This window comes from Lutra lutra, chromosome 3, assembly GCF_902655055.1.
Source record: "Lutra lutra chromosome 3, mLutLut1.2, whole genome shotgun sequence".
NCBI lineage: Eukaryota > Metazoa > Chordata > Mammalia > Carnivora > Mustelidae > Lutra > Lutra lutra.
The window spans coordinates 113,498,629-113,523,706 of record NC_062280.1 but is presented as its reverse complement, the minus strand read 5'-3'; the positions used below and the strand labels follow the sequence as shown (position 1 = coordinate 113,523,706).

Genomic DNA, 25,078 nt, shown 5'->3' with positions numbered 1-25,078 from the left:
GCAAATGCATGCTGTCTTGTCAGTTTCAGTCCAAGACTCAAAAGCCCCGGCTTTTCTCTGAGTCTTGCTCTGTCCAGGCCCCACGTGGCCCTAGAAACAGTGGGAGATAGGCCAGGCCATATTGTTTGATATGCCCATGGCTGAGAGGTGGGCCAGGGCAGGAGTGTCTGAAGGGAGAGAAAAGGGGAGAAGGAGGTTCAGTGAAACAAGGCTGGGACAAACAGTGCTATTTCACAAGAAGCCGGGTGTGCAGGGGGACACTGGAAGGAGAGGAGAGCAGCTCCGCCAGGACCTGTGAAGACTGACACCACTGGCCTTGCACAGGTGGAGGGACTTGGAGCCACACAAAGGACCCCACACCTGGGCCTGAGCCAGCACCCAGCATGGCCTTGGGAGTTCATCTGCAGCAGGAGTGGGAACGGAGTTGGGAGGGTCAGGCATGGGGCCAGGCAGGTGGGTGTGGGGAACTCAGGGCCAGACAGGAGGAAGATACCTGAGGAGGGATGTCAGTCTGGACTCAGAGCCCTAAGGAGCTCCCCTCCCCTGGAGGCCTGGCAGGCAGAGGGAAACCATTGGCTACAGCTGTGTGGTCCCCCTTGATGTATTAGCCCTTGCTCCCAAGGGGGTGATATGGGGCTGAGTGGGCACCCATGGTACAGGCTGGGACCTTGGTCATGAAAGGGGTGTGTGTCTTCAGGTAACTCCTGGGACCCCTAGAGCCCCTCAGAAGTGGTAAGAGGGCCTGCATTCAGCTGCACGAGGCTCAGCAGCTGGAGGGGTGGCTCTCCCTGGACCCACCCTGAGCTCCCAGCCATGGGCTTTGCCCACTTGGAAGCTGAGGGAGACACACGTGTCCAGGTGGGAACCTTGATGGGAGTATGTGGCTGGGGGGAGGAGATAGTGGGCCCTCCCTCCAGTGCATGGCGACTTTGTGCTGCAGCCTCTTGGTCTTGTCTGTGGGCGTCCTGGGTTATGTGACTTTCCATGGTCAGGGCCCTACAGTGTCCTGCTCACTAGGTCCAGGCTGTGGCCCTCCATCGCCAGCTCCCACACGCTGGCACACTCCGTCTTTGAGCCTGGGTGGGAGGTCCCCATAGTTTGTGTGCTGCCAGCAACAGGGAGGCAGTGTGGGTATCGTGTGGGTGCTGGGGACCTGTCATTACCAGGGAGGAGGAGCACCAGTGACCAGGGATTTTTTGTGAACCCCACTGGGAGATGGCCTGTTTCAGAATCTCCTTTGCACACATTGCACACACCCTCCTGCGTGAGTCAAGCTATCTTTTCCAGCTGGAGCCCGTCAGCTGACAGCACCCCACCTGCCCTCTGAGCCTGCCCTCCACCATGTGCCCACTGAGTCACGGGTCCTCTTCCTTGAACCGCATGCCCTTGCCTTCAGCCCTTGGAGGGCCCTGAATCTTCTTCAGAAGCTGCTCCTTTTGCTTCAGTGTCTCCACCCACATGTTGGGCCCATTCCCTGCAAGGTGGCACAGGCTCAGTGCCCACAGCCAGAACTCTGGCCCTGCTGTGCTGCCACGGTCCTTTCCTGCAGGCATTTCCCTAACCCTGGACCCTCCGTCATCCTTCCCTGTCACCCCCATTACCATGCCCCAGCTCATGGGCACTTTCTGCCTGCTTCTCATGGGAAGCAAGGTCTCTGAGCTCCTGGGCACAGAACACACTTCCCCTCCAGTTCAAGACTTGAGGCCTGGCTCGTTTCTGTGTTCAGGCTGGTATGGGCTCTTTCTTTGTCTGCACAAGGTATGGGTGTCCCTGCCGCATGGGCTGCCAGGTTTCCTCAAATGCCAGGCCAGGACCTTGCCCTAGCCAGTGTCCTACTGGGCTTGGACTCCAAGAAAGGATTGGCAGGTGGGGTGCCTGAGTGGCTCAGTGGGCTAAGTGTCTGACTCTTGATTTTGACTCAGATCATGATCTCAGGGTTATGAGACTGAGCCCCACATCAGGCTCCATGCTTTAGCAGGGAGTCTGCTTGAGATTCTCTTCCTCTTCTTCTGCCCTGCCCCCACAGCCAGCTCTCATGAGTACACGGTCCTCCTCTCCTTCTGTCTCTCTTTCTCTCTCTCAAATAATTTTTAAAGGGGGGTGGGGGAATAGTCAGGGCCTCTGGAAATAATCCCTCTCAGGTCCCTTGTCTCACCCCGTTTACCCAAGCTGGTTCCTGTGCTAGTGCAGGGGTAGGGGGTCTGGCACTGAGGCTTATATGGCTCTGCCCCTGCTCTCCTCTCCTCTCCCCAGCTTCCTCCCCACCTGGCTCCCTCTACCCCAGACAAGGTCTGGCTCCCCCACCCCCACCCAGGAGTGCAGGGGTTATCTTCTGGACCCTCTCCCCCAAAGCTGCCCTGGGATCAAGGAGCTTGGCAGGGGTTCACCGGGTGGGCAGCAGAAGGAATGTGCATTTGGAGGACCCTGAGCGGTGAGAGAGTTGGACAGAGGAAAGGGAGGACCAAGAACCATGTTCAAGGAGATGAGGCTATGGGCCACTGGCTAACAGAGATAGAAGTGTGAGCAGGGCCCAGGCCATTTGTGCTCAGGGCCCTGGGGCAGAGCTGTTAGCACGTGTCCTTCCAGGGATGATCTTCCTGCAGATCTGTCCAGAGGCCTTTCTTGGGGTCCTGCTTGCCACCTGAGCATACCCACACCTCCCACAGATGGAGAAGGCTCCAGCTGATGTAAGGCAGCAAAGCCTGGTGCCGTGAAACAGGGAAACTGAGGCTTGGAGAGGCCCTGGTCCCATCCTGCCTACATGTGGACCCTCCTGATCTGCTTTGCTCCAGGCAAGGCATCGGCCCCTGGAGACCCCCAAGTCATGCAGCCAGGGGTTCCCCCTTGGGGCCAAGGCCAGCCTGCTAAGCTCACTCAGAAGCAGGTGCTCTGGCTGATGCACCTGCTTAGCTCCCCTGGTACCTGGGGCCCTTCCTGTCAGACACCTGGCCCTCAGGAGGCTGGGAGCGGGGAGGATGCCAGCTGATAAGGCCACTGCCTCTTGTCACTCCTCCCCAAACCTCTGGTTTGGTGTGGCCTCCCCAAACCTCCGGACCCTGCAGATCTCTGAGAACAAGCCAGACCTTTTCCTGTTAGGCACTCTGGGTCTCGGGACGAGGGCACTGAATAGCGGAAGTAGGTCTGTCCCACAGCTGGGATTCTGAGGGTGGAGCCCCCAGCCCGGTGCCCACATGTGGATGTTTAACAAAGATGAGATGGACAACAGGCTCCATCTTGCCATTTTATCGTGTGAGGTGAGACACCCCGTATAGAATGGGGCATGGGCGTTTTTACCCCATTCTCTTCTTAGAGGAAATGCATCTGACTCTTCCCTGAGGACTGTGTTGCTTCTAGCTTACTTTGTAAGCTCTATCAGCTTAAGAGAATTCTCATTCTCTTGCTGCTTTACTGAGAGTTTTATCAGGAATAGGTGTTTCATTTTATCAAACGTCTTATACATCCACCACAGTCTGTGATCTATTGGTATGATAAGTCTCATTTATGAATTTTCTCACAGTAACCTATCCTTGAATACCTTGGGTAATGTGACTTGGCCATAGTGAGGTATCTTCCATTTGTTTTGCTGTATAGGATTTGGTAAGATTTTTGTGTGGGTTTTTTTTACACGTGCAATGTGAATAAAAAGGGCTGTAATTTTCCTGTCTTCTCTTGTGTTTGTCTGATTTTGGTGCCGAGGTAATGTTGGCCTCGTAGAACAGGTTGGCGAGGTGGGCACCCTTCTTTCCCAGTGTCTAGAAGTGTTTGCATAAGGTTGGATAATCTGTTGTTTAAAATTTGGTAGAAGTAGCCTGGCATTTTCTTTGTAGGACTTCCCCCCACCACCACCTTTTTATTTTGAAAAATGAACCTACAAAGTAGTGAAGCTTTCAACCTTAACACCAGACACACTGATTGTCACTGCTTTGGCATTTGGGCAGGCTCACCCGTGCATATGAGCTCTTGCTCCACGTACCGGCATGTATCTGTGTATATACTTACTTACACGTACACGTGTAGGTGTACTTACATGTGTGTCTGCTCTTTTTTTTCTTTTTGGCAGAACAATTTCAAAGTAAGCCACAGACATTTCTCAGTACTTGACTACTCGTAGGAGGATTTTTAACTACTGTTTTGATTTTTTTTAAGGTGAAATAGGGTTACTTATGCTTTTTTATATTTGACGGATGGTTTTTCTCTCAGTCTCTTGCATGTTCTCCCGGTGCCCCCACTCACGGTTGGCGAGAACAGGTGAGTCCATTGTGGCTCTTCATGCTCTGGAGTCCTTTCTCTCCTTCCCTCATGGCTGGATCCAGGGGCCCTGGATTGGGTTACCTATTGGCCACACAGCCGCTAAGTGGCAGAGCCTTTGGCAGGTTGAAAGACCACAGACTCGGTACCCTGTGCCTTGTCCAGCTCATCTCAGAGACCCTGTGTCTGGGATTGCTCAGTGGTGTGGATGCCCCTGGTAGCTAGGAGACTTTGGCAGAGGAAGCACTCCTGAGCCTCAGTTTGCCCATCCACAGAGGGGATCTATTGTGGTACCTACCTAGAACTTATAGGAGCAAAGCTAGTGAGTGCCTGCTAGGTCCCACTCCTCACATAAGCATCACCCTCTTTTCTTCCACCTCCATAGAAGCATTTGATGGAGGGCTCCTTGGTTCTAGACAGGTTGGTGTCCCAAGCCCCCAGGATTAAGGGTCACTGCTGAGACGACCACTCTCCCAGCACATGAGCCGGAGGTAGTCACCCTCCCTGGGAGAGCAGAGCTGGGTCACAGGGACCACAGGGGGGAAGAAAGTGGGACACTGCAGTTAATTTGGGTATCGGATGACTCTGTCTAGAGTTGCCATTTAGGCTCAGAATGTCTGTGTCTGGGTAAAGATAGCGTTCCGAGAACACACAAAGCCATCATTCCCCAGCACACTGTGCTTGTGCAGGTGATGGGTGCACATGGAAGAGGGAGTATCTGCCCCCTCCTGTCCATTCAGAGGCTCTATGGGACCAGATGCCAGTTGTGGGATCAGCAAGTTGAGCCTAGAGGGAATCCCAGTGGTCCTCAGCCCAGTTCTGGCCCTCCTGACCCCCTGAAAAGCAGACAGCTGGTAGCCTCATGGCCTTGGAGACATTCTCGTAGCTGCTGGGGAGGCCCCCAGCTTCCCCCGCCTCTGACTCTGCATCTCCTATGAGAAAAAGCAGATGGTATCAAGTATATAAAGGCTTTTAATCTTGCTGTCTTGTTTGTTTCATAATACATGCCTGGTTATGTAAAATAGCAAAAACATGAGAAAAATGAAAAGGAGAAGAAAAAGTAGCCCAGGCCACCAGGCCCTGGGACCAGCCGCCTTTGCTTTTGGCCCATGTTACATTTCTGTCCCAGTTTTCATCTGTGCCCAGTTTAGTGTTTCCCAGAATGGCATCGAGTTGTAGCACGAGCTCTGATGTGGTGCTTTTGCTCATCTTGCACATGTATGCTCCCATGTCACTGCAGAGTCCCCAGAAGAGCTGCGTGTCCCGGTTGCCATGGAGTTGCTGGGCTTGGGTATCAAGCTGTGTGCCCCTGAGCTCGAGTTAAGCCCTGAGCTCTTTGTAGCCTGGCAGGAACCGTGTCCACCAAGCTGTATCGTGCTGCATGGACCGTCCATGCTCGGGCTTAGCTGCAGGATATATCTTGGCACAGAGTCCCAGAAGCTGCTATTGCCTGGTGAATGGCAGGAGCAGGTCCAGCCCACACATGGGCTGCACAGCCTGGCAGGGCCTCACACAGCCTCCTACCTCCCTCATGGGCCCCCACCTTGTCCTCCTTGGGTCCAGGCAGCTGTGGCAGGTCTGCAGGTCCAGACTGTGTGGATGTGGGAGAAAGAGCTCAGCAAAGGTCTGGAAGCCACAGGAGCAAGCTCATGAGCCCACAGCTGGGATTCAAGCTGATGACAAGCAGAGGCCACAGCTCTAGAGGCCAGGTCATGGGCTGAGTCAGCAACCACACGGCCCCACCCAGGGAAGGAGTAGGGCACAGTCACCTTACATTTAACCCGAGGTGAGTGTGTGTGTCCAGGCAAAAGTCTCACCTGCTGGGTGTCAGAATCCAGCAAGGGCCAGGTGGGCAGGCATGAGATAGGAATGGGCAGCCCCTGAGCACCATGAGCAGCCCAGTGGGGTCTGGAGGCCTGGTTGGGGTCACCTGCTGGACAGCCCCCACTCTGCTGGAGCAATGTCCAGGAGCAGCAGGCAGGAGCTTGGTAGAGTCTGAGAGTGAAAGGAGATGTGAGATGGTCCTCACTCCTGGAGCAGAGCAGCACTTATGCTCAGGCGAGAATCCAGGGCTAGGGTTGACCCAGCCATGGTTGGTCGGGGGACAGCAGGCATTCTCCCAGAATGCCATCAGCCAGTCCTTTGCTAATGGGAGAAGCCTTCTCCAGAAAGGACCATGCTTGGGTTGGCGGAGAGCAGTCCTAAGCCTCACCTCACTGGGAGGATGCGGCCCCCAGTGAGACCCTGGGTGGGGTTTCCAGAACCGCAAACAGCTACAGTCTTTCTGGTCACCTGCCAGGAGGAGCCCTTGTGGGCCTGGCATCCCAGCCATCACTGCCCAGCCTCTGGGCACCTCAGTGTCAGTGTTGTCAGGAAAACAGCTCCCCAGCAGGAGGCCTGCTGAAGCTCTCATGCACCCTCGACGTGTACTGTGGCATATAGCCCTGCCCATAGCTGGGAAGTGCATCTCCAGGGAATGCAGCCCTACCCAGACTTCCTTCGAAGGGCACCCCAGCCTGAGGTCCTAGATGTGTCCACTGAGGTGCTCTTACAGGGAAGATGGAGAGTGACTGACACATAGGCTGGAGCCGGGAGGGCCACTCACGGTACCCCAGCCCTGGCTTAGGACCTTCTCCCATCTGTGCCAGCACAGGCATGGCCTCCACAGCACCCCATAGAGCATGCAAACCTGATGGCTAAGTCCCCTCCTGCCCCACGGGTCTCCCAGGGGTTTTGTGAGGGGCCAGTTGGGATCACAAAGGTCAGGGGCCTTGGGGAAAAAAGCTTGGGCTTCCTCAAGCGTAGAGCCCCACTCCCTGGTCAGTTGCCCCAAGGAGGAAGGTGAGGGCATCAGGCTCCAGAAATGCGGTGCTTTTGGGGTCCAGCATGGGCCATGGTACCTGCCCAGCCAGCACCTCAGAGTTTCTGTGCCACGCCAGGGGGCTGAGGTCATCTGCTCTGCTCTCCTAAAACTTGGCTAACCTTGTTTGTAAATGGAATATTTTCATCTGCTACAGATGTTGTCGGTGGAGGAAGATAGGGCCTGTTAGAGGTGTTTCCTAAGCCTAAACTAATCGACTTATTTTTCTTCATGTTTTGTCAACAACTTGGAATTTTTAAAGAGACAGAAGTTTTCTTTTTCCCACTGTTTAATAACGATGTCCTTTCATGGCTAAAATCACGGGCTCCCCTCTGCATTTGTGCTCTGCCCTCCCCCATCCCACCTCCTCTTCCTCTGGAGACTTGTCAGGAATGCTCCTCCTCCAGGTGCTTCAGATATCAGCTCCAATGTCACACCTCAGAGGTCCTGTCAGACGCTGAGCTGGGATTAAGGCACCCACCCTTTCTGCTCCCGGCACTGGCCACTCTTTCACCGCTTCCAGGTACTAAGGAGGGTGGAGCTCTACATGTCCTGTATGCAGCAAGTGCCCCTTTGAAGGAGAAAAGAATAAGACCAAGGAGACTGTGGAGCCCAGGACGGGGTGCTAAGCCCTGAGGCAGAGAGGAGAGGTCACCAAGCTCCGACCTCCTGTACCTGCCTGGGCTCCATGCATCTGCCCAGGACTAGAGGCTCCTCTCCATCAGGGTTGTAATTCTCTTTTACAGACAGCCTTTCACCAGGCCTTTACAGGAGCCTGGGAGGTCCAGGAGGTGAGCCTGAGTAAGGCCCAGAGGGGTCCTCACTCTCCCCAGGCCTCATGGTAGGGGACAGCTGGCAGAGTCTGATCCTGGAGCGGCCCCGTCCATGAGGATGCTTCAGATGCAGAGAGCTCCATCTCTCCCCAGTCTCCCCTTTACATTCCCAGCTCCCGGAAGCCTACCTGGGAGCACACGATGAAGGGGTGGGGGCTCTCAGCTCCTAGTACCACTCCTGTGGGGTGCAGGGCCTTGGTCAGCCTGTGCCAGCAGCAGGCAAGAACTGGCAGCCAGGGTGCCTGTGTGGTAGAGGAGTTAATACATGAACCTGCAGGCAGGGGAGGCCTGGCCAGGGTCCTTCTGCTGTCAGGAGCTTGCTGGAAGGCCCCGTCTTCAGTTTCCATTGGTCTCTAGTCAGATAGCCTCCCTCACCCTGGCCTGCTGGAACCCCCATACAAGAACTCTACTTATAGGTCCTTTCATTCTGGCAACTCCTCCTAACAATAAGGGCCCAGCACCAGGCTGAGGTGTGCAAACCAGCTCCTGGTGCAGGTATGCCCAGCATGAGGAGCCCTACCACCACTCCCCTACACACCCTGCCTGTCTTCAAGACCTTGGATCCCAGAGTCCCTAGAAGTTGGTGGGGGCAAGATCAGAGAGGCCTTTCTGGACACATTTAGGGACTCTACAGGGGCCCTCTTCCTCCTTCGGATGGGGGCTCTTCGGAGCATGGGCTTCTCCCTGGGAGCTAGACTGTGTGATAGCAATGGGAAAGGGTGAGGACTCATGGCAGCCCTGCTCTCATGCCCACTGCTCCCTGCTTCTGCCCTGTGAGAGTCACACCCGCCACCCATGCATCCTGCAGCCCCATAGGAATGGGTCTTCACCCATCTGGTTTCCCAGCAGGGGACACTGTACGGTTAGGTCTCCACCCCAGCTCTGGGCCTGCAGCAGTATCAGCGACCATCTGCCCTCAGGCTGGGGGAGCTGGAGGCCTTGCATGACTGAAGGAGAGCCCATCCAGGAAGCCCTCTCAGGATGCCACAGCAACGTACTGCCCAGGCCAGGCCAAAGTCCAGGGCTTTGGCTCTGTTCCCCGTGACCAACATCCCAGGGAAACGGTATCAGGAGGATGGTCACAGTGTCCATGTGAAGTGTAGCCGCTCTGGAGACGGTGCATCCTAGCAGCTGATCTGGATAGGTTTTTTTCCTTTACGGAGACCACTGTTGACTCTTAATGAGCTCACTGAATGGATTGGAAATTGTGTTCATAGTTCTCTTTAAAAAATATCACAGCTCCTGGCTGTGGTTTGGTGAGTGGTCAGCAGGTGGCTAGTGGCCAGCCTTGCCACAGAGTGACATTTACATGCCTTCTGGGGGCTGGGGGGTGGGGGACAGTTGTCATCAGACACTTACGGTCTGGGTCCAGGTGGGCCTGGCCTCGAGCTCCAGCACCACCACCAGCCAGCTCAGTGGCTAGGTTTGCTATTTAACCTCTGTGGGCCCAGTTTTCTGATCTGTAAAGTGAGAATATTCCTTCCGTGGGATGCCTCTGAGTGTCCAGGATGACCAGGGTAAAGTACTGAGGTTCAACAAATTATTTCAGTCATTACTGAGCTCCTGATCCCCTGGGGCCCACCCCAGACAGGGCTGGCCCCACCCCAGGAGCTTACCCTCTGATCACACCAAGGTCGTTCCACTTTGGCCCTGAATAGGTAGGTTAGGTTCAGAGACCAGAATAGGGTAGCCATTTATTCCCCTCCCTTTGAAAAGGAGCCCAGGGGGTGCCTGGGTGGCTCAGTGGGTTGAGGCCTCTGCCTTCAGCTCGGGTCATGATCCCAGGTCCTGGGATTGAGCCCCGCATCGGGCTCTCTGCTCAGCAGGGAGCCTGCTTCCTCCCCTCTCTCTCTCTGCCTGCCTCTCTGCCTACTTGTGATCTCTCTCTCTCTCTCTCTGTCAAATAAATAAAATCTTTAAAAAAAAAAAAAAAGAAAGAAAAGAAAAGGAGCCCAGTGTAGGTAGGCCCAAGTGGTGGTGCAGCCACAGGAAGCACCAAGAGGCCAGGTTTTGTCAGTCCTGCCATCCAAAGAGTAGGGCTTCTGCCTCATGATCCCAAGTAACTGCTGGTGTTCTGCAGTCACATCCACACTCCAGCCAGCAGGAGAACAGGGGGGAGGACGGCATCTCTACACCCATGCTGATGGCCAGACTTAGTCACACAGCCACACCTGGCTACAGAACAGTTCCTGGGCTTCTTGCTCCTCAGGACTTCCCTGCTGTTTCCTAAGCCTGAGGAGTCATCTGAGGGCCCGCGTAAGTGTTGATCCCTGTAGCCAGACTCCTTCACTAGGTGAGCCAAGGAGGCCCTCCTCACTTTGCTGGAGGTGGGCACTACCGGCCAGTCCAGTGTGCGCCCCCTGCTGGACCGGCACGCCAGGACACGTGCGTGGAAGCCCTGCTGCTCAGTCCCTGCCCAAGCACAATTCAGCCTTCAGGGGCCAAGTGGTCTTGGGCCAGTCTTCTGTGTCTGCATAAGCCACGTCCTCCCCATCCTCTCCAACTCACAGGCCAATGCAGGGGCTCAATCAGACTTCACTCACCCCAGAGCTCATATTCTGGTGTTTCGCCAAGGACAATGTCAGCTGTTGGCTGTACCTGTACTAGGTAGAGGGTCAGGAACTGGCCTGCACTCACATAGCCCCTGATCACAGACCCGGGTATTTAGGGAAGCAGGATGAGTTGACCACAGATGTTCTGTGGACATGTTACCCTAGAAGGGATGGCCTTCCACAGGCATTTTGTACAGTGCATTTGGAGAGGGAGCTCCAGCCTGCCACCACCAGCTCAGCATCTGGTGATCTAGGTCTCCTGAAGTTACCAGGTGGGGGCTGCTCCCACAGTACTGGGTATGGTGCAGGAGGTCAGTCATGGCCAGAGCCCGGTGCTGGTTCCCTCTTGTACTGCCTAGAAATTGGTCCATCTCCTCCTGCCCATCCTCTCACTGCCCATGCCAGCACTGAAAGGGCCTCACCTCTCCCTCGCATTTGGCTCCCTCTCCCTTCGGCCAGCACTGCTCACCAGCCAGCTCTGTTAATGATGCACATGGGGATCCTGGGTCAGAGAGGAAGGGTGACCCAGCTGACAGCCAGCCAGGTGCTCCCCCTGGTGAGCTGCACCTGCAGCCCTCTTCCTGTTACAGCCCCACCTAGGGCAATTGAGGGGAATCAGAGCCAAAAATCAGACTTGCATTTTTGTAAGGTGGTAAAACCTCCATCTGGATTCTGTGCTGGGTCATTTTACTGCACGAGCTACATTCCCCAGAGCTGGCCTAGTGCACATGCAGCCCTTTCCAAGGCCCCCAAGAACAGTAGGACCGGGCTCCTGGGTGCTGTCAGGCATGGGTCCTGGGGCCGCTAGCACCTGGCCTAGAGTTGGCAGCAAGCTGTCCTGATGGGACTCCGCTCAGTAAGCTAACCACAGCAGGTCAGGCCATGGCTCCTGGCTCCGGCCACCCCTGAAGTTTGTCTTTTCCTTCCTGTAATGTAGACCCAGGCCTCGGTGACAGCCCTGGCTGCCCTGGCCTGCTGTGCCCACAGGCCCTGGGGTGAGACAGTAATCAGAGCAACACTTTGGGGAGGCAGGGCTCCTGGCACACCAGCCCCAGCCAGCCCATGAGTGAGGGCTGGAGTACTGTGGTCAGTTCCCACCCACCCAGCAAGTTATCCTGAGCCCTCCCTCTGAATTCCCAGATACTTCTCAGAGTAGATCCTAGCCTCATGGTGTGGCCTCTGTCCCCACGAAGGGGGATTTGTGGACCTGGGAGGCCAAAGTACACAACCGGGGTAGAAGGGGGCATGAGTACCCTACACAGAGCTTCCCTGACCAGTCTGGGACCACCCCCAAGATCACCCTTAGGAGGGAGAAAGGGGCTGGTCCTCCAAGGGCACTTCTTGTGACCCATGGCATCAATTTTCTTCCAGTGACTGTGTATCCAGGAGTAATACAGCGGTATGTCCTTTTTTTTTTTTAAAGACTTTATAATTCCGGCTGTAAATGACAGTGTCCTCACCCACAATTAGGGAGCTGCAGCTCTGTTGGCACTGGTTAGAAAAATCTGCCTTTATTTCAGGGTGTGAGTTAACAGACTGGTGGGTTGGACCCTCTTTCACAGAACCCCTGCCATGGGAGCCCACAGCCCAGGAAGTAGGTGAGCGGCAGTGAGCCTGCCACTCTGAGATGCCAGCCAGCTGGCATGTTGTCATAGAGGATGAACATCACAAACCTGGCCCTTTCATGTCGCTTCTGTGTACCCCAGCGCCCCATACCAAGCAGCAGAGATGTTTCTGTAATCCCCGTTCCTTTATTTCAGTTATTTCAACCGTGTGCACTCATTGTAGACAATGCAGAAATGTATAAAAATGTTAAAAGTAACCCATTTAGGCGAATGGGTGTTCCCCAGACTTTCAGCTTTGCTGTGAGTTTGAAAATGTTTATAATAAAATGCTAGAAAGAATCCGTAACCTCACCATTCTGAGGCAGCCCCTTAATTGTACACCTGCCTGCTGAGTAGCAGTCATGGAGTGCAGCTGGGGGGTTGGTGTGGGCTCTTCCACACATCTTCGCCTCCAAGAGGCTCTGCTTTGACACAGTCTGTAGTGGGCAGCTACGATCTCTTCCCTCCCTGGCTTCCATGTGTCCTGGGTAGCTAATGCGCAGCCAACATTCTGCAATGGCTTTGCCGCATCCCAGCCCTTCTTGTTAGGGCACAGAGCTAAAGCCCCACCGGCCTCTCACCCAGCCACAGGGACCTGTGCGTTCACCCAGCTCTGCCTGAGCCAGTTTCAAAGTCTGGTTTCTGGTCAGAGCCCTGGGCTGCCTGGGGAGGGTCGGGAGTGAGTGGGTTCAGGCATGGGGTTCAGATCAAACCCATACTCTCGGGGCAGAGAAAGGAAGATAAAGCCTCCTCTGGCCACTGGTGTCATCCTTGGGAGGGGCAAGGAGGCAGGGCTTTATTGCCAGCAAAACAGCAAAACTTTATTCCAGTGAAACAGGGCAGGTGTGGGCTCTGGCCTTCGACCATTCACCTCACCCCTGTGAGCCCAGCTGTCACATAACTGATAAAGTGAGCTATACAGAGATGGTTGTGGACTGACTGGCCTGATGCCCACGGGCAGGTGGCAGGAGGGGGAATGGCTTCTGAGGACAGTGAAAAGGTGCCATCACCCTGATCCAAAACCCCAGAGCAGAGCAGGACCTGAGCAGGAGCTGCCTCTCGGCTGTCACCCACTTGCCCCCCACCTCCTCCTCCAGGATGGTACTCAAAGCTCATTTGCTGGATCTTGCAGAATTTTCTGTGTGCTATGTTGTCAACAAAGCAGGGCTTCCAGACCAGGGGTAGAGCTGTCCTATAAAAACTCAGACTTAAAACTTTAGAGTCGGCCACTGCCTGACAGCAGTGTCTGGACCCAGGAACGAGAAACTCTCCTTGCCCACTAGGATCTTACATGATTGTGAGATGCACTAAACTGTGCACACGAAAATGGCAGAGTAGCTAAGTGCACAGAAAGCACTAACCCTAAGTCATCAAACACAAAAATGCATGGTACAGGCAGTAAATCCTGTGGGCTGTCAGGAGTGATTGCAGCCCATGCGGACTAGAATTACTTCACAGCATAAAATTTCTTTGAAGTCCTGCGTTTTATCTTTTGAAATCCATGTGCATGCTGCACTCCATGCCGTTACCCATTTGAGCTGGTTTTCCTGACAGATGAACGAGTCCCTTCTTGGTCTGGCCCTGCCTGCACCTTGAGCCTCCACTGTCCCCCTCCTCAAGTCACTCACCATCTCCAGGAAGCCCCCTGACCCTGCCCCGTTTGGGAGTAGTGCCCCTCCAAGTGCCCTCCACCCTCCCATTTGTCACCTCCCACTGTCCTTGTGGGTCCCACCCCACCCAGCCCAGAGCACTTGGACAGCGAATAACAGAGCCATACCCCGCTTCTAAGCCTGGAATTTGTCCTCTGTGAAAGAGGAGATGGGCCTGCCCCCTGGGCTGTGCCTGGCAGACTGTGAACCTCAGTAACCGTGGCAGCCGTTGCTGGTGTGAGGGACCTGGGGGCATTGCCAGTTTGTGTCCTTTGCTGTGCAGGGCACTGACTGGATGAGTGGCGGTGAGCACCCCCTGTGCTTCAGGCCTCAGAGGAGAAGATGTGGGCAGGGCTTCCTTGTCACCCCTCTAGTTCCAGTATGCGCTCTGTTTGGGGGTGATAGTGCTGTCAGCCCTGCTCCCTCGCCATAGGCAGGAGGGTCTGGGCAACTTCCCGGGCCTGTCCCAGGGCAGAGCAGGCAGTTGTGCTCTACAGAGACCTGTCCTGGAGGTCAGGGTACCATGGCCACCCACTTAGGCCAGCACATGGTTTAGGGCTGTGCCAGAAACTTGCCACCCCAAAAGAGCATAACTTGCCAGCCAAGTCACCAAACAAGGTCCCTGCATTGGGATTGACAGCACTGAAGGGGAGCCCCAAGAGTGGAGCTGACCCTGTTTGTACCCTAAGGCCCTCCTGGTCAGGAAGCCAGCCACCAACTGGATGCTCCAGCTTGGGAGAAGTTGTGGTTCCTTCCTAGAGAGGCCACAGAGCAGCCAGCCCACTGATGCATGGTTAGCTCACAAGCCAGAGGCAGCCCCTACTGGCCTGGAAAACTGGCCGCCCTCACCATCCCCAAAGTTGATGCCCACAGGGTACTCCAGGACCTCCCCCTATCCCCTACTCTCTGTGGCAGTGTTAACAGGTGGGCAGGGTGGGGGGGTGGGAATGCAGGCAGAGGGAGCATGGGAGCAAAGATAGAGGGGACTGGTACACTTTGGGGAACTGAGGCTCCTTCTTTGGCAGAAATGCTATTTCACCTGCAAAGCCAGCAAGGGAGAATCTTGGGTTTGTTTTGTTGAACTTTTTTAAACTGCTATCTTAGCACAGTGTTTTATAAACATACAAAGGAATTTGCATAGCGTTTGCAAGAAACAAAACATAAACCAAGCCCCCACACCCCAGTTGCCTGCCTTAAGAAGGACATAATCAGGGACGCCTGGGTGGCTCAGTTGGTTGGACAACTGCCTTCAGCTCAGGTCATGATCCTGGAGTCCCGGGATCGAGTCCCGCATCGGGCTCCCGGCTCCGCGGGGAGTCCGCTTCTCTCTCTGACCTTCTCCTCGCTCATGCTCTCTCTCACTGTCTCCCTCTCAAATAAATAAAATCTTTAAAAAAAAAAAAAAGAAGGACATAATCACTGCCCTGGAAGCTGCCACAAACTTAGCACCCCCCACCCCAGTACCCCTCCCAGCCCAGCACACACTGAGGCCGACTTCTGCCTTGAATTTTTGTGTGTATCACCTTATCACCTTTTTAAAAAATAATGTCAACCTCTATATGTGCATCATTAAATAGTACTTTCTTTGGCTGTGTTTATATTTGGAAACTATAAACAGTATCATACTCTTAAATTTTTTTAATTTGCCTTTTCTTTGCAACATCTTATTCGTCAGATTGACCAGAGTTGTTGTAAACAGTTCGCCCATTTGTATTGCTGGGCAGTATTCCACTGGAATATACCGCTGGTTCTGTACCCGGGCCACTGTGGCAGAGGTTAGGGGCTGTCGCCAATAGTGCAGCTAGGGACAGTCTTTCCCAGACCTTCCAGCATGCTGCGACAGGGTTTCCCTGAGTCATGTTCCTGTGAGAGGCATATTGGGTCACACATTGGTGTGCCTTCAGCTTCCAGTGAAAACACTCCATAACAGCTGTCCCCAATTCACATTGCATGAGCCAGTGTGGAAGGTAGCATTGCCCTGCTTCTGTTTTGCCTGTCTGGTGGGTATCACATTGGGGCTCAGTGTGCCCTTTTCTCAATGACTAATGAAGGGAAGCATTTTTCCATACACTTTTTGGCCAGTTTCCTCATTGCTACCTTTTTAATATTTTAGTTAAAATAGTCTACATACAGGCTTCAGGACAAATAGTTCCAAGAGGTTTATAGTAAAAACCAACAGATCTGCTTTTCCTTTCCATCCTCCCCAGATTATCACTTGATGCTCTATTTAGTATTCTTCACATACTTACTTCTGTATTTCTAAATAATTTATGGTGCTATTTCTTGATTTACTGATTTAAACATTATCTGTTTGCTTTATGTTTTGGTAGATGAAGATTAAATGTTCCTAAGCTTTTGCTCATCCTTCTCCATAGCCCACCCATACTCCAAGTAGAGTGAAAAGCTCGAGTTTTTATTAAATCAATAGTCACTGTTGACATTATGATGTCTCTAAAAGCATTACTTCCTTTGCTTAATTGAATGCTTTATTTTCTTTTTTATATTACTTCTTGTTTTTTCCTAGAATTAACGTTAGCCCAATTTCTTTTACTTGCTTTGTGTTTCATCTTCATAATTTTTTCCAAGTGAATTTTTTCCCACAAATGTTCCATTACAGCAGGTAATCTGTCCATGCCCCTTTTTCCTGGAACCCCTGCTCCTCTCCTGGGAGACCCAGTGGGGTGTACAATTTGACCTTCTCAATCTCTCTCCTGGGTTGGAGTGCCTGTCTCCCATGCTAAATTTTTTGTTGTTACTGTTTACTATATAAGATACCTAGTCCAATATCTTTCTAAAATAAGATTATAGAAAATTAATATCTCCAGTCTCCTCTCATATTTGCTTGATGGTTTGGTGGTGTCTGACATGTCACTGGTCATTTTCCCTCAGCATTTTGAAGCCATTATTTGTATTATTTGAAGCCACTGATTTGTCGCATATGGTATTGCCACAAAGTGGGTCCCTTTCTGACAACCAGTCCTCTTCATGTATTCTGTTTTTCTGTCCAGGTGCTGTATGGGTCATCTTTCTTTTAATCCTGGGTCTGGTCCCCACATTCACTTGCTGGGCACTTAGGGAGCCATTTCAGTCTAAGTGAATTATATACTCCAATTCTCATTATTTCCTCATCTCCTCCCCTCTGCCTCCATACTTCCCTTTTTCTGGAAACCTTGTCATTTGGCACTTGGACCACCTGAATGGACAGATCCTGCTGGAGAGTGATAGGCAGAAAGCCCCTGTTTGAGAGGGACCCCAGATGTCAGTGCAGGAAGAACTTTGCTCTGGGCAGGGTCTCGATTAGCCTGGTGGCAGCTGTCTGGACACGAGAAGGCAGATTCTGGAGATACCAGTGAGGGTGCACACTGTTGTTTGGCCCCTGACAAACACTCATATGCCTGAGTCATGAGCCCCTTGGCACCTTCACAGAATGTACATCAGGTCACATCTTGGGCAGGAAGCTGCCTGATCTGGGGTGTGGTCAGTCATCTGTTGGGGGCGGGGTCTTCTGCCGCACACTGCACTCTGTCTCTCTTCATTTCTGGACAGGGCCCCCATTCCCTCTTTCACCCAACAATAAACCAGAACATGAACAGCCAGTGTGTCCCATCAGAGAGCAGAGTGAGGGAGATGGGAGCAGGACTCCTGGGCAGAGGACGGCCAGGGTACAGGCCTGTAGCCAGAGTGCCTGCTGTGTCATGGCAGCAGCGAGAGTGAGGACCAGGGTGGACAAGGTGGAGGTGGGTAAGGAGGCTCGCTGAGGAGGCCAGCAGACTCTGGGTATGCGCCCCTGCAGGGGCTCCCACACTGTCCAGATAAGAGCTGGGGAGTGGTCGGGGCTGCTGGCCCCTTGAGCAGATACAGAATCTGCCTGAGCTGTTTTTCTCCACCACAGGCCATGTCTGGGGGGATAGAATGGAGGAAGGGGACACACTGCTCAGAGCATGGCAATGTCATGATGTCACAATCGTGTGGCACAGAGAAGGTGTCACATACTCCATCCTGATGCCCTTCTGAGTTATCCTAGCAGAGGTGAGCCTCTGTTCCTGCCCACCTGGGCCAGCACCCAGGGGTGCAGCAAGGAGAGAAGCGACTCCACTTCACACAGGCATGTGGTCCCCAGGGTGCCATGGGGTCAGCGTGAGCCTGAGGCTCAGGGGAAGTCAGCTTCTCCAGCTTCCCCAGACAGCGCAAACAGGAAGCCCCAAAGACTGGAAGACTCATGTGCATCTTCTGGAACCTCCAGATACACCAGCACCTACTGTACCCTTGGAGACCCCTCAGTGACCCCACCCATGGGGCCCTAAGCCCTCCACCACCCCGGCATCTCTGCTGGAATCAGCCCAGCTATCTCACCAGCCACAGGGCAGCTTGTACCACAGGCTTTGAAGAAGCAGCCTGAACTCGTCCTGCCTCATGACTTACTGTGTGACCCTGGGCAGGTCACACACCCTCTCGGGCTAGGAGCAGAGGAACTTGAAAAGCAGGTAGGCCTGCCTCCGTGGCCAGGATTCCCATCAGCTGTGGCTGTCCAGATGGTAGCTGTAGGTCACTGCATCGCCTTAGCTGTCTGGCCAAAGTCAGTACAACAGGAGAGACTCACAGGCAAGGGCTTCAGAGACGACCACACCTGGTTTCCCCAGGACCTGGAGGCACCAGCGGTGAGAGGACTGATGGCCCTGTTCCCATCACAGGGACCAGTGAGGGTGTAGGAGAAGCTAAGGCTCCACCAAGCCTGTCTCCATGGTAGGATGGAGGCCAGTGCTGACACAGGACCTCAGCCTGAAGACTGGGGGGCACACACTGGGAGGGGTGCCTGTGCTCTGTGCGCACAATGTGTTCTTGCCCTCGGAGGTCACCTTGGGGCCATGTTGAACTCCATCTGGCCTTGGGTGGCACCAAGTAGACAAGCCTCTCTGCAATGGACACCTCAAACTCTTGTCTGTATTCAGGAGGAACTACCAGGCTAGCCCATTTCCATGTGAGTGGTCAGGGCCCCACAGGAGTGGAGGAAGTCCAGGTAACCCTCAGCCTCCACGTGAGGCCTAAGGGCACATGCAGGACCCAACAGGGCAGGCCACGGACACCTGCATTTGGGGCTGCCTCTGTTCATAGGCATGTTTCCAGGTGCGTACCTGTGTGTCTAGGCCTCTTCAGAAGCACTTGACATGGTCAGGATTTATCAGTGTCTTCTACTGCATTTCTAGAAAGTTGACCCTTTAATGAACTGACCTTTCTTGTCCTGGCCACATTTGGGGGCTTTCTCACTGAGCCAGGGTCTGCAGAGGAGAGCCATGCGGGGGGAGGCCACCCACCTCCCCACCCCCGTGCTGAACCCCCTGGGGACCTAAACTCTCAGGCTTGGTGTCCTCCACAAGGGGCTGAGGTGCTGTGTGAGGTGACCTCCCTGAGGCGCCTTCTGTCCTGGCTCCTCAGACTGTTGCAGTCTTGACCCTGGGGAGTCATGTTGGCCCTGCTTAGCACACACACAGGAGCTGGCTTCCTTCCTGCCCACTCCTTCCCCTGAGGGAGGCTCTGGTCAAGGGAGCTGAGAGGTCAGTGTAAAGTTACCGCTGTGACAGAAGCCTGAAGGGGTGTCGTGTCTGCAGCATGAGGATCCCCTGGGAGGTGGCCCTGCCTGAGTTCTGAAGGGTGAGCCAGAGTCAGCTGATGAAGCAGAGAGGGAAGAGAACACAGCTTGTGCCAGGGCCCTGGAGTCTCTCCCCAGGAGCCAGCAAGAGGGTCAAAAGGAGGTCTGCCAGTCACTGAGGGCCTGGGAGGGTGCAGGTGGCCCGTTGCACATCTTCCAAGGGCAGCAAGAGGCAATGAGTGCGTTCCACAGGAGCTGGGGTCAGGTGTGGGACACAGGGCTCCCCGTACTGCAGGAGCTGGAACGTGAGCTGCCTGCAGAGGCCCGAAGCGAGTGGAACAGTCAGGTACGTGAGGGGGCTGGGGCACAGTATGTGGGGAAGGCACTTCAGAGTGAACCAGGGCCTGAGGCAGAGACCACAGAGTGGAACCCAGGCATCAGGGAGGAATTGGCAGTCAGGATCTCTACTCCCTACTGAGAAAGTGGCCCCGACCCCACTGTCCAGGTGCTCTCCACTGCCTTGCCCCCTTGCCCCACTGCCGGGGTGACACAGCCCCAGCCCCTGGAAGCCACAGGGAATGTCAGGTGGCCACCTGCTGCCCTGTCTCCTCAGCAGTCTGCATGGAAGGACCAGTCTTGCCCCCTGCCACCCCTCACCCCCGCCCCAAGCCTTTGACTGGTTTCCCCTCTGCCCAGGCTCTGCTTGGGGGATCCCAAGGCCCCTAAGGAAAGTGCTCCAGCGCTGCCTTCCTGCAGTTTCCTAGATGTTCCTCTCAGCCTGGGGTGGCCTGTAGTGGTACCCTACCACCGTTTGCCAGTCGCCATGCCTGTCCCCCAGGGTCCCCGGGGAGATGTGCAATCAGATCAGCACATTGCCAGCAGCCCTCAAGGAGCTTTGCATCCCTGGGGCTCTCCCAGGGGCGTGAAGGGTAGTAGATTAGTTGGGTGCTCTTGTTGGGCCTCAGTGAGGAGGGGGTGCTGTGGATGTGCTTTCACACTGCTGACCAGGGGTGGAGGGGGGCAGTTTCTTCCTGGAGCTTCCCCAGCCCTGGAGGAGAGGCTTCCAAAAATAACCTCTCTGGCATTGACCCACACCCACCAGGCCTGTCACAGGAACATCTGGCAGGTGCCCCACTGCCCACTGTGTCCTGGTGCCATCAGGCCAGTCATCCTGCTGGGCAGGGACATGAGTCATCTGGGTGCCTGTCATATAGAGAGTAATTTCTGCCATGGTACGGATGCCCCTTGCATACAGCAGGGAGAGTGGCATCTGGAGGGATCCCTGACTTCCTGGAGTGGAAGCAGTTACTGGAAGACAAGATAGTAATTGATGGGTCACCCGGTGGGGGAGCGGGGGTGGTCCCGGATTGGGTGGTCTACTGGCACCCCTCCCCCGCTGGAGCAGGAGGTGGCATGGGCCTCCTGGAGGCCCCAAACAGGCCTGCACGTGCAGCCTGGGACTGTGAGTGACTTCTGCTGAGTGGCCCCTTGAGCAGCACCTAGCTGGCCACTGTGAGAGCTCTTTAAACCACTGGTTCCAGATGGCATTGGCTCTGGGGCCCCGTACTCTGCAACCCCACAGGGCAAAGACAGGGTGTCCTTCCTGAGGAGTGAGCAGACAGGAGGGCACCCTTGGGGTTCAGGAGAAGACCCTGGGCCAGGGTTCAGGAGGCACTGAGGCCTGAGGAACAACACCATGACCGTCATGGCTGGCCAGCACAAGCGTGGCCATGTGCCCTTTGGAGGTTCAGTCACATCTCAGATCCTGGGTTTCTCATTCAGAAGTGGCTGTTAGGAGGACATAATGGTTGGTATGAGAGGTGCCTAGGATCCCCCCAGGATACACCCAAAGCAGTCCGCTTTGGGGATTCCAGCCTCCTCTGTCCTTCATCCCAATGGTCCCCAGGTACTCCACACAGTCCCCCTCTGTGTCCTTACCTTACCGCCTGTCCCCTTCTCATTCCAGGAAGTTCTACTACATCACCCTGCTGAGAGACCCCGTGTCCCGCTACCTGAGCGAGTGGCGGCACGTGCAGCGGGGGGCCACATGGAAGACGTCGCTGCACATGTGTGATGGGCGCACACCCACGCCTGAGGAGCTGCCACCCTGCTACGAGGGCACAGACTGGTCGGGCTGCACGCTGCAGGAGTTCATGGACTGCCCGTACAACCTGGCCAATAACCGCCAGGTGCGCATGCTGGCCGACTTGAGCCTGGTGGGCTGCTACAACCTGTCCTTCATCCCTGAGGGTAAGCGGGCCCAGCTGCTGCTGGAGAGCGCCAAGAAGAACCTGCGGGGCATGGCCTTCTTCGGCCTGACAGAGTTCCAGCGCAAGACGCAGTACCTGTTCGAGCGGACGTTCAACCTCAAGTTCATCCGGCCCTTCATGCAATACAACAGCACGCGGGCAGGTGGCGTGGAGGTGGATGAGGACACCATCCGGCGCATCGAGGAGCTGAACGATCTGGACATGCAGCTCTACGACTACGCCAAGGACCTCTTCCAGCAGCGCTATCAGTACAAGCGGCAGCTGGAGCGCAGGGAGCAGCGCCTCAAGAGCCGAGAGGAGCGTCTGCTGCACCGCGCCAAGGAGGCGCTGCCGCGGGAGGACGCCGAGGAGCCCGGCCGCGTGCCCACTGAGGACTACATGAGCCACATCATCGAGAAGTGGTAGTGGTGGCCAGCCGTGGGGGGTGGCCCCTTGGGGGCGGGGGGCGGGATGGGAAGCCCAAACCAGAGAACCCACGCAGAACTCTGCTGGGAAGAGGGTCCCAGGTGCGCTCACCAGAAGGCAGATGCGTGCTGAGCAAGGATGACGAGTGGGACAGGACGCGGGCGGGGCTAGTTTTCACTGCTCCTCCCAGACCACCGTGTGAGGAGTCAACCAGTGCAACCCTCCAGAAGGGGGCTGTGCTTGAGGGGCGCCCCAGGCAAGGGCTGCCCGCAGGTGGCGTCCGTGTTTTCCCGGCCTCCACTCACTCACAGTGGCCGAAGTTCTGAAGACAAGAAAAAGCAGAGTAGAGACAACACTCACCCTGCCAGGAGCATGTCCTACACCCACTGTGCACCCCTGCTTGCTCTCTCCCCACTGCAGGCCAGCAGCGGCCTGACACCAGCTCCAGATACCCTCCCAAACTCGGGCCACCCAGGCAGTCCCTTGGTCCCTGGGGCCCCTGGGCCAGAGTGAAGCCCGTCCCTGGGCACATAGGCAGCCCCTTGAGGTGTCCTCAGGAATGGAGCTCCTAGCTCACCCATCTTCAGTGGTCAGAGCCCACCTCGCCTAAAGCCGAGAAGACTATAGTCCTTCCCTCCTTGGGAAGCCCACTCTCTCTCTGGCCCAAGGTCAAAACACACAGTCTAGCTTTATGCTTTGGGTCAGGAGATCAAAGCACACCTCTGGAGCCCTTCCCCCCCATTTCCCACAGTCCTCAGGCTGAGGAGGGCTGCAGGGAGATGGGCCCACATGCACTGCCCCCCATTCTGAGGGCAGAGTGCATCCCAGGAGTAGGAAGTCTGTGTCCAAGGATGCTGCCACCTGTGTCCAAGCACCCCCCCCCCCTTGCCTTTGGGGATGGCCACCTAGCCAGACCAGCCAGACAGGAGGAGAATTTCCCCTGCCCCATATACCTTTCCGACCCTCTGAGATACGGTAGACTGTCCCTGGGCCCCGGGATCATACCCACTGTTCCCACAACCCCATGTGCAAAAGTACAATCGAGCCTCCACTGGCTAGAACACAGCAGACTGTACCTGCTGCTCATGAACCATATCTTGGGGTTGTGGTGGTTCTGTATGGCCAGGAGAGGGGCCTCAGACTTTCAGATTCTCAACTAGAGTTGGAAGAAATGCTCTCGGTGGCTTCCTAGTACCCAGATACACAGCCCTTCCCACCCCAGGCTCTCCCTACATTGCCCTTTGCCCACCCCCTGCCCACCAGCAGGTCAGGCCCTGTTCCTGGCAGCCCTACAGTTTGGAGAAGCCATGTTCCATATCCGTTGTAGACCCTTCCTCTGTGCCCTACCCCTCTTGTGCTCCAGGAAGTCAGGCCACTGTCTCCTGTGGGGGTGTTTTTCCCACATGAGGCCCAAAACCTAGATTCTGGGGAGCAGAGTGTGAGTCCCACACCCAAGGTGGTTGAGTGCCCTGTCTCTCCAGGAGAGGACCCACACGTGCCTGCAGGCACAAGGGTGGTGAGGGCCAGGGCTGGCATGTTGGAGGGCGGCAGCCTCACGGGCAGATTCTACCAGGGACCTTCCTCCCTGCCCCATTTTGTCTTCAGCCATCACAGCTGTCCCACCAGAGAGGTGTGGAAGCAAGGAACCTTCTGTAGCACAAGAAATGCTAATGTGTTGTCAAATGAGGTAGCCACCAGGAGGAAGCAGCCTCTGATCTTTGCCTGCCTGCAGTGGGATGGTGACCATACCTCCTGCTTCCTACAACGACCACTTCATCTTGTAGTCCCAGGGCAGTGGTCCGCAGCCTGGAATAGGCACCATGCTCACCCAGCCTGGGACCACTGCCAGAGTGGGTGCATCATGCTGAGCGGACGAGCATCCAGGAGATACAGTGGTTCTCTTGGGGTAGTGAAGGTCAGCATGGGGGATCCATTCTGATACTCATCCTTTGGGCATGCTCCAGGGAGGAGTGTGGGACACGTTCATGAGAACTCGGGGGTCTCGCACAAGCACATCAGGTGCTGGGGGCTTGCTGTGGCCTCCGTCGGGAGGTGGTCATTTTCAGGGCATACATGGAAAGCTCGGCCGTGTTCTGCCCCAGTCCCTGGTTACCTGGCCCTCCTCGAGGTGGGTTTCCTGTGTGTGTAGGCTTGGGTGTAGGATCTGTTCTGTACATACTGGAATGTTTTAACTTATGATCCGTTGTCCCAATTCACACGGAAACACGGGTCTCTCCTTGGTTTCTTTGCTGCATCTGGAAACCGGTCCCATCCGGGGCCAGCACTCAGGCCGAGGTGCCCAGAGACAGCAGCAGCTGCCAGTGCCCCTAGGCCCCTCGGGCCTCCAGTCCAGCACCTCCGCTCAGGCCACCTGCGTGGAGGTGAAGGTTCCTCGTGCCTGCAGCATCTCATCCGATGCTGTCACCTGCTGGGGCTACACAGAAGGGGCGCCCCACCCAGGGGCTCTGCCTAGGGCCACAAGGACAGAGGCAACACGCAGTGAGCAAACAGCCCACTCCCCACACAGACCTGCAACATACCCTCCCGGAGGAGGAACTAGGGACGGCAGAACTGTCCAAGCAATGAGTCTGTGACCTTGTTGGGAACTGGAAGTGTTTAACTTGAACCCAGGAGCGTTTAAAGCTTTATTTATTTATAGCTTCTTATTAAAAAAAAAAAAATGTTGAGAAGAAATCTTTTGGTTATTCATACAAGACAAGTTGGTGATGGAAAGCAAGTCATAATCATCTAATTGTTTTTGTCTAGGTCAAGAATGAATGTTAGCAGATGAAATAAACCCTTGACAAGGAGTGTGGGTGTGCTGTGGTCTGTGGTGATGGCCATCCGCCCAGCGCCGTGTGGCCAGACCTTCTGGGTTTGATTTTCAGAGGGAGCATCTGAGCAGAGGGATGGAGGCAGTGGCAGGGGCCTCCCTCAGGAGCAGGCAGCCCCCGAAGGAGGCATTCACGCATTTTCCCACTTACACAACGCTTTGTGAAAGGCAGATGTCCTCACCCCAAAGCGCAATTTGGTAGTAGTCCACGGCTGCACCTGAAAAGAGGACACCAGC

General features: G+C 55.1%; 1 protein-coding gene across 1 annotated transcript in view; it reads left to right on the top strand.

Moving 5' to 3' along the window:
* The window catches only part of HS6ST1 (heparan sulfate 6-O-sulfotransferase 1), a 44,557-nt gene extending 19,739 nt beyond the window's left edge, over nt 1-24,818 (top strand). The window contains exon 2 of the mRNA XM_047722758.1: nt 21,300-24,818. Within this exon, the coding sequence (XP_047578714.1) occupies nt 21,300-22,008 (709 nt within the window). The 3' untranslated portion in view covers nt 22,009-24,818. The remainder of the gene's footprint in view (nt 1-21,299) is intronic.
* The last annotated feature ends 260 nt before the right edge of the window (nt 24,819-25,078 follow it).